Source organism: Cottoperca gobio, chromosome 12 (genome assembly GCF_900634415.1).
Source record: "Cottoperca gobio chromosome 12, fCotGob3.1, whole genome shotgun sequence".
Classification (NCBI taxonomy): Eukaryota; Metazoa; Chordata; class Actinopteri; order Perciformes; family Bovichtidae; genus Cottoperca; species Cottoperca gobio.
In genome coordinates, this window is record NC_041366.1 from 18,051,450 (window position 1) to 18,061,090 (window position 9,641).

Here is a 9,641-nt window from a genome sequence, read left to right on the forward strand (position 1 = left end):
ATACTTTCCATTAAGACACAGTTGTCATTACTGGTAATCACAGATGGCTCCATTAGTGGACAATTTGGATGTTTTCCTGCACTTTCATGCTGTCTGCGGTGCTTATATAAGCACCATTACACCCTGTGGTGATTAAGGCCACATTGGACTGTATAACTGTCTTGCTCCTTTTCAGAACAACAGAATTTTCGGAACATCATTTTATATTAACTACGGATTAATGTCTCTGTGTAATACTAAGCTTTATTTGTATAGCACCTTTCATACAAGAATTGCAGCCCAAAGTGCTTCACAGCAAAAACACAACAATTAATTAATAAGAGCATTTACAGTACAATAATCACAGTGTAGATGTAAATGAGTACCATTATAAAAATAGCAGAATTAAAATAGCAGATAAAATAGCAGAATTAAAATAATATAATATAGCAGAATTAAAATAGTATAAAAATAGCAGAATTAAAATAGCAGATAAAATAGCAGAATTAAAATAATATAATATAGCAGAATTAAAATGGTATAAAAATAGCAGAATTAAAATAGCAGATAAAATAGCAGAATTAAAATAATATAAAATAGCAGAATTAAAATAATATAAAATAGCAGAATTAAAATAATATAAAATAGCAGAATTAAAATAATATAAAATAGCAGAATTAAAATAGTATAAAAATAGCAGAATTAAAATAGCAGATAAAATAGCAGAATTAAAATAATATAAAATAGCAGAAATAAAATAGTATAAAAATAGTAGAATTAAAATAATATAAAATAGCAGAATTAAAATAATATAAAATAGCAGAATTAAAATAGTATAAAATAACATTGGAATGCATGCCTAGTTTCCGTATCTGTGCCGTACTTAACGACCCTCCTGCCGGGAAATCACATTCATCACCATTCTTGTAAATGTTTTAAACTATCAGAGACATATTTTGAAAGCATGAGATCAACAATGGGCCCCTGTGGACTTTCAACTGGTTTACTCCCTTCAGTTAAAGCCAGTTTTTCTCCAGCGTGTAGTGTGAAAGGCTTCTCTTGTGGCTTCGCAGTTCACCTTGTTTTGGTTTTAACATTTTTGTTTCTGTCTCACTTCTTCTCGTCAACTTTGTTTCCAGTCACAGCAGAAAGCTGTTAACAGCAAAACAGTTTCAATTATTCAGTTAGCAACTAGCTGGCAAACATAGTGCAGCTAAAGAGCCAGATATTTCCCTCAGACGTCAGACGAAACCAAAAACAGAGGCTGGATGTGAGATGGAAGGACAAGTGATTAATGTTGCAAAGCACTTTGTCATAACGGCGTTGCGTCAATGATCACCTCCCAAAATTCAAGAAAACAAATCAAACAGCGTCTTCCCTCTCCAAGAAAACGTTTCCATTCAGGTCAGCACTCAGACAGTTCTGACATAGTTTGATATATATTCATGATCATTGTGATGCAAGGAAATGAATCATCTTCAACCTTAAAGCAGAGCAGATGGCATGACTTCACAAAACACAGTGTTCCAGTGATCGGAGGGGGAAAAGTGTGGGGTTTTCTTACAGATATCAAAGATCTGAGGGTACACAATAAACAGTCGTGTTGTAGCTGCCACATCTCTGTACATGTGGCCAAATATAGAAAAGATTGACAGGATTTACATTCCTTTTTCAAAACATATGGCAAAAAACTAAAACACATCCTCCCCCGAATGCCCTCCATTGAAGTACTGCACATACTATAGATTTTGTGCAAGTACATGTTGCTGATAATACTTTCTGTATCTACTAGAAATGTGTGTTATTGCTACTTTTGCTTTACTGAAGGATGGGAATACTTCTTTCCTGCTCTGTGTCTAAATAAGTCACACTTAAACACACTTCCACGTGTTTGGCTGTAGGTTTCCTGCACAGCTGCATCGACCTCTCCCTAAAAGCCAACCCTCATTTTTGGTCCATGCACGCTAAATGTTGAGACACGCTGTTGAAGAAGTGTTTAAATCAGTGCTACTTTTCCCATTTGAACCGCAGTTTACATATTTTGGTGTCTACATATACCAGACACCTTCGTCTGCCTGCCAAAATATTATTTGTGTGGGAATATAGTCTCTCTCTCTCTCTCTCTCTCTCTCTCTCTCTCTCTCTCTCTCTCTCTCTCTCTCTCTCTCTCTCTCTCTCGCTCTCTATGTCTTTGTGTCTTCATTTCCTCTTAAGAATGTATTAAAAGAAAGTTTATGTCAAGCAAACCTTTTGTGGATACATTTTTTTTAAACGTTGACTGAGAACACAACATCCTTTCCTCCTCCGTGTTTACGTTTGTCCCTTTTCCCATAAGTTTGAACCCCCTATTGTTGAATTCACAGCCCGTCCTGACTGGACAATGTCCAGAGAATGATAAAGTAAGATAAAGTTGAGACCGTAAACAACAGGAATTAAACTGTCCTGGAACTGTGCCACTGACTTTGCTCGGGACTTAATCTCCCACAGTCCGTATCCTGCCTCCTCATATGAGACGGAATGCACTTATGTTAGTTTGGACACGCCTGAGCCCAGCACGCTGCAGGAACAACATAACCTCTGAAGTGGACACCATGTCCAGCTGCACTTTCTCTCATGGCAGAATCTATAACTATAATGATCATTTCTATATTAACAATGGCGTGACTTCTTGTCTGTGAAAGGGGTCGCTCATGGTGATGATAATTATCACCCAGCCCTGCAGTTCCCCTCGACTCTACGGAGCTTTTATTTTGTATTGTTTTAGCGCTCTGCTGTTTTGGTTTGCTCCCACTGTTCCCACAGAATTGTTTCCTGCACACACAGTATGCTTCCAGCCTAGCACCAAACTCCTGACAGGCAAAGTTGGAAAACCAGCTGGTGAACATAGAGGAGCATTTAGCAGATAAAGAGACATTTCACTCAGGTTTGCTAATGTTGTGTCCACAGCTTGTTTCTGCTGCTCCAAAGAAATCTATTATCGCAGGAGGAAAGACAATATTTAACATTTTAGGAAATCATCTTATTTGCTTTACTGCTAAGAGTTAAATACAACCAGTTGTTGGTTAGCTTAGCTTAGCATAAAGACTCTCTCTACCTCTCTCTCTGTTCAGGTAACAACGTGTGTCTACCAGGAACGCTAAAGCTCCCATATCTGCACAAAAAGTTAAAAAACAAAACAGCAGGTTGCTGTTCACGAGGCTTAGATGTGCCAGACTGTTTCTTGGCCGAGGCCAGTGACTTATTCGTGCCTCCACTTATTGCCTTTGCAACATCTCTTTGATGACAGGTCGAACAGGAAGGATATAGCATGCTAATCAGCTTTAGGTGCTTGTAGCCTACGCAGATTAGTTTTCTACATTTGAGTTAGGATAACAGTTCCTTCCTGTTTCCAGTCTTTATATTAAGATAAGCTAACCTCTTGGTCCAAGGTTCATATTAAACAGACACAAGAACGGTATCCATCTCCTCATCCACCTCTTAGAATATGAATATGCTTATATCATAAACTGTCACAGCAGAAAAAGAGAACTTAAAGATCTGTATAAGCATAAAAGGATCTGATATCTCAGTAGAAGTTTGGTGTAATCATGGCGCGTGTTACCATACAAAACTGTTCTAAAAATAAGAATTATATCATTGTTACAACGATTTTTGTCAGGAAGTGGGTTTAGTCTGTCTGTCTGTGAGCTCAGATATTGAGTCCCAGTGGATATGAAGCTCAGGATGAATGAGTCAGACGACTCCCACCCCATCCTGCCCCCATCATCACCCCCATCCTCTCTCTTTTACTGCAGAGAAAGTACCCGGCACATTTGTCCTCCTTTCTAACAAACACACTTTCTGTGTCCCACCTTCTTCTGTCCAAACATGAAGGGAAATGCTAACATGACATCATCTTGTTTAATCTTGAATCTTGAATCCAAAGCAGTGGGAACTTTCTTGCCATTTTACAAAAATAAACAAATAAAAAAATAGCATGTGACGTCCTGGAAAGAAAGGCAGAGTACAAAACATCTAGTTTCGGTAAGCATGTGAATAAATAATTTAACGACACGGAAACAAAAAAGGAAAAAGCTGGTTGACATAAACTGAGAACGCCATGACAAGCACTTTAGCATCTCCAGGGATTCATCTCAAGCAAATCATGTTGTGCTTTTTGACAAACTGTTCTCCTACGTCCCCTCAAAGTACACTGGGGGAAGTTTTGATCCCACTGAACACACGCAACTTACAGACAGTTAGTACATGAACAACATATCTATAAATTGTACATAATTGTATCCTGCTGTGAGCCCAAGCACTCATTCTGTAGCTTTCTATTTTCTGAGTTGCATCACTTTTTAAATGACTGTGTGCAACACAATTATTGAAAGATGTGTTTGTTTTAATGACATGTGCAGTCAAGTTTTAATACAAAACAGGCAGTTTTCTCTCACAGAACAGTAAAGTGTACCTTTAAAATCCGAGTGGAAGATCTCAAAAGCCCCTAACCACACTTATAAGACAGTCTGCTAATAATAAATGCATGTGAAACTACATGCACATTGGTGAACACTGTATGAACTGTCTCTGTTCATTGGCTTCCAGCGGATTTTGGAATATAATATAACATTTTAGTTATTATTACCTAGTAATGCACTGCATAGGTAAGAATACAGAATAAATGAGTCCATATAATAAATCTCTTTTTTTGCTAAACATTGTTTGTTGGATGTTCTCAGATCTTGTCTTTAAAATGAAAACAGAGCATTTGTTGGCCTCCCCTTTTAAACGTTGGAATAGTTTAAATCAGGGGTGTCAAACATGAGGCGTGGGCCAGAGGGTCCAAGGGTACTGCCGGGGGACACCTCCCTGCTCTCCTTCTCTTCCTCTCTCCTCCCCTCCCTCTCTTCTTCTCCCTCTCTATCTGTATGCATTTATGTAAATGTATGTTACTAACTCATCATCCGGGGTATCTGTCTCTCATGTGGCAGGTTGCCACTGATAAAGTTTACGTCAGGATCATGAAGTCGTGGCTGCGCCTGCTGCCCTGGTCCTGCTGGACACCGGGAAGCCTTTTTGACATTTTCCTGGATTCATCCAAACTTTCTCTTTTTCAACACAACATAGTTGTATTTGTACTATGTTGTTTATCCTGTACACACGACTTCTATTGCACGTCTGTCCGTCCTGGGAGAGGGATCCTTCCTCAGTTGCTCTCCCTGAGGTTTCTTCCATTTCCCCCCTTTAATTATGGGGTTTCTTTTAGGAAGTGTTTCCTTGTGCGATGCGAGGGTCTAAGGACAGAGGGTCTAAGGACAGAGGGTCTAAGGACAGAGGGTCTAAGGACAGAGGGTGTCGTAACCTGTACAGACTGTAAAGCACACTGAGACAAATGTATCATTTGTGATATTGGGCTAGATAAATAAATTTGATTTGATTTGATTATACTTTCTTCCACTAAGACAAAGGGAAAAATGTGGAGTTGTCGTTATTTACAGGTTATTATGCTGTGATTTTACTGGTCCGGCCCACTTGAGATCTAATTGTGCTGCATGTGGACCCTGAACTAACATGAGTTTGAAAAATAAAATGTCACTTTGTTGCTGATGTAAAAACTTCTTTACTTAAGATACTTTAATTGTTCATTCCTGTAATAACATCTCCATAGTGAGAAAATTGGACAATATAAATGTAATGTTCCACTTTCAGACTAGAAACAACAAGGCTTCTGTTGCAAGATTAAATAATGACGGGTTTCTAAATCATGAAAACAAAAAAAGATGTCCCTAATTGCAAGGAAACTGTTCGTTTTTGTTTTGGTTCATTCACAGCTCGCACATAATGGGTTTTTGGATGTGGCTCCTGCTGACGGGAAAGGTGACATCAGATGATAGGAATGTCTCTGCAGACTGCAGTGGATCAGAGGACCCACCACGGACTGGGGGCGGGCACGAAGCAGCAGGGCACAAAACAGGGGACGAGGCAGGTCGTTACACTCACTGATGAGCAGCAGATGTTAACTGGAGGACGTACACGCAGACTATCGATATTTAATATTCTCCCCACAGTTTTTGTGACTTCATTTTTTGACAGCAACATGTTTTCAAAGTGTGCAAAAACTTTGCTGTTGGTTCTGTTGTGTGCGCGTGCTGCAGCAGCCAATAACGGTAAGAAGACGTCGAGTCACTTTGTACTGAGTTTAAAGCAGCGTGTTAAATATATAAATATGTTTGTATCTTACTACAAATAGCTTTGAACAGTATAAGTGTATGATTGTATATGATTTACTATAAATACTATGATAGGGCTAGGAAATATTAGTCGATTAATCACTATTTGATCGATAGAAAATGACCACTACTAACTTTTAATGATAAATTAAATTGTTCCAGGTAGAAACAGTCTGTGGTTAAAACTTCTTAAACATGATGAGTTGTTGCTTTTCTTTCTCATAAATCATAGTAAATTGAACATCTTTAGTTTTTTTGACATTTGGTAAAACAAAACAAGGTATCTGATGACGTCACCCTGAACTTTGGGAATGAATTGATAATTATAAAAACTTTTCATGCAGTCCTATATTATATTATATTATATTATATTATATTATATTATATTATAATAGAAGAGGGATACAAATTACAATTATTTTCAATATCGATTGATTTGCGGGTGTCGAGCTTGATTCATTGTAAGAAATGCAAATCACTAGTCCAAGGTGACGTCATTAAATGTCTTGTTTTGTTCAACCCAAATATATTCAGTTTATACAATACAACGCAGAGAAAAGCAACAAATAATTTTATTTGAGGAGCTAGATCCAGAGAATATTTGTCATTTTCCCCTATTTTTGCTTTAAAAATGACTGAAACCAATTATCAAAATAGTCAATCAGCTTTAGGGCTGCAGCTACAGTACCAATTATGTTCATTATCAATTGAGCTGATCCAATTAATCATTTGACATGAATAAAAACTACCTGTTAATACCGTGAACAGTCTTTCATTTTGAAACATTTCTTTGTCTCTGCAGGCAGTGTACGTGGGAGGTCCTTTACCAGATATTCAAACACAGATGAACCGATAGAACTGGATGAATTTTCGCGACTTGATGTTCAGCAATTGAATCGCTCTCCAAGTGACCCGTTGCAAAACATTAGCATCTACAGCAGGCCGAATATCTCAGAGCAGGCGCTGCTGTTTCTAACGGGCCCCGTGTCCACCATCCTCATGCCTTCCTTCTACACGCTGGTCTGCCTCTTCAGTGTACCGATCAACATCTGTGCAGTGCTGGCCTTCACTCGGAGGATCCGGCCTAAGAAGCCAGCAGCCATATACATGCTGAACCTGGCCTGTGCTGACCTGCTCTTTGCCACGCTGCTCCCCTTCAAGATCTCCTACCACTTCGCCGGCAACAACTGGATATTCGGCCCGATCATGTGTCGCGTGGTCACTGCAGCTTTTTACTGGAACATGTATTGCTCTGTTCTCCTCATAGCTTGCATCAGCGTGGACCGGCTTCTCGCTGTCGTCTATCCTATCGACTCCCTGGCTTGGAGAAGGCCGAGGAACGCGAACATAGCCTGCATAGCCATGTGGATACTATCCCTCGCTGGTTCGGTGCCCCTCGTGCTCTCCGACCAAACTGACCACCTCAGAGAGTTGGACATCACCACCTGCCATGACGTCCAACCCGCACATGAGCTAATCTGGCGCTACAAGATCTACTTCATCACCCTCTGCTGCACCCTCTTCTTCCTGCCGCTGCTCGTCACTGTGGTGTCCTACGCTCGGGTGATCTGGTCGCTGAACAGGGTCCCACGTGGAGTACCAGGACGCTCACGCAGAAAAACAAGAGCAGTGGTGATGGCTCTAACCGTGCTGGTGATATTTGTGCTGTGTTTCACACCCACAAACTGTCTGCTTCTAGCGCACTACCTGCAGTTTAACGAGGAAGTCGTGAAGAGCCGCGAGGCCCCCGATGGCTCCTACGCAGTCTATCTGGTGTTTATGTGTTTGGGAAGTCTCAACTGCCTCCTGGATCCTCTGGTCTACTACTTTGGATCATCCCAGTGCCAGAAACAACTATCCAACTTGCTGAGGTGTCAGAAGATTACAGAGGGCAGTAGCAGCAGCCATTCATCATCCAATTCGTGCAGATCCAGCTCCAGAACAATTCTGAAATCCAGCCGAGCAGAAAGCTCCAACATAAACACTCAAAACACCAAAATGGACTCTTTCCAAGCAAACCTCAACAGCCAATACAAGAAGCTGCTCGTCTGACAGACATCAATCAGAGGGGCTTAACTGACAACTACCTGTAATTTTAAAGTTATGAAACACTAGGAAAATGGTATTATGAAGTCCAAGTAAAAGCAAATAAAGAGCACAAAGTTAATAATCTGCTTTTATGGTTAAAATGAAGGGAACTGAACCTGTCGTGCCCACAGAAATAACAACATGCCTTTTGAATGATGAATATCGCAGCCTAAGAAAAGGAAGGAAGTTGAGATTAGATAAGAATGTGCTTTCTAGAACAATTCTGCTGAACATGTGATACTATGAAATGCTTTTATTCGTGCACTGTATGTGTAAACGCTTATGAGTTCATAAGCTGCATGTGAATCTGTAAGTATCGCATTTAATGTAATGAAACTACTTGCTATTTTGTCATATTTGTGTATTTGTTTTTAATATATGTTTGCTGAGAAGCTTGTTTTTAAGCACTTGAATCATGTCTTACCTTTAAATATATATATTTACTGCTTTTTTATGCTACTTTTGGTCTCTGAATAAATATGTTGTATCATTGTGAAAGAGTTTTAAAGGTAACCAACAGTAAAGGGCGTAGTTTGTTCCATGCTGCTCTCTGCTGGTTGAACATTTGAAGTAGTTTATCAGGTAAGGTTGTCACTTCACTGTCCAGGTTCTTCTCTCCTGAGGTAACCTGAGGGATCGACCTGTTTCTCTGTGTATCAGTCTTAGCAGAGAGATATAAACTACGAGACAGCCAGCGGTACAAGTCGTGTTTAATATAACACATCAGAGAATACACACTCACCCTTGTGTGTATTTTTACATGAGCTTTAGCTTCTGTTCTGCATTCTTCATAGGTTCACAAGTAATGCAGTGGAAAACAGAAGTAGGTCCAACTATCAGACTTTAGGAGATGCCTTTTTGGACAGTTTGATGCTTGTGTTTTATAAGTGAGGCAAACATGTCTTCTAGAATCAGTGGTGGAAAAAAAGTAAAAGTAGAAATGCTACAGTTACAAGTACAAAGCATACTCAAGTAAAAGTACAAAAGCATATACAAAAACTTTAAAATATCTATATTATATTACTGTATTATGATGCAGTAATGTGTTCATCACGTTATTGTTGCAGCTGGTAAAGGAGGAGCTGACTTTATCCTCTGCAGATTAACCTAGCCTGTATTACGTCCTAATTTACTAGTGTGTTTACAGCTGTCAAATAAACGTGGCTATAAAATAAAAGTCACCATCTTTGCCTCTCAACTTGTACTGGAGTGGGAATCAAAAGTAGCATAAAATGGAAAAACTCAAGTGTACTAGTATGTCTAGAATAAAATATAATTGTCCTCTATAATAAGGCAGCAAATGGCCATAAATAAAAGCCACATGCATATAAAAAAACACCAGGAGTTCTGGCAGTGGTGGCA

General features: G+C 39.3%; 1 protein-coding gene across 1 annotated transcript; it reads left to right on the top strand.

Moving 5' to 3' along the window:
* Nucleotides 1-5,925: 5,925 nt before the first annotated feature.
* On the top strand, nt 5,926-8,771 carry LOC115016995 (proteinase-activated receptor 1-like). The gene is made up of 2 exons (XM_029445155.1): nt 5,926-6,128; nt 6,994-8,771. Exons 1-2 carry the CDS (start codon nt 5,975-5,977, stop codon nt 8,241-8,243), a joined length of 1,404 nt encoding a protein of 467 aa, XP_029301015.1. The 5' UTR covers nt 5,926-5,974; the 3' UTR covers nt 8,244-8,771.
* The last annotated feature ends 870 nt before the right edge of the window (nt 8,772-9,641 follow it).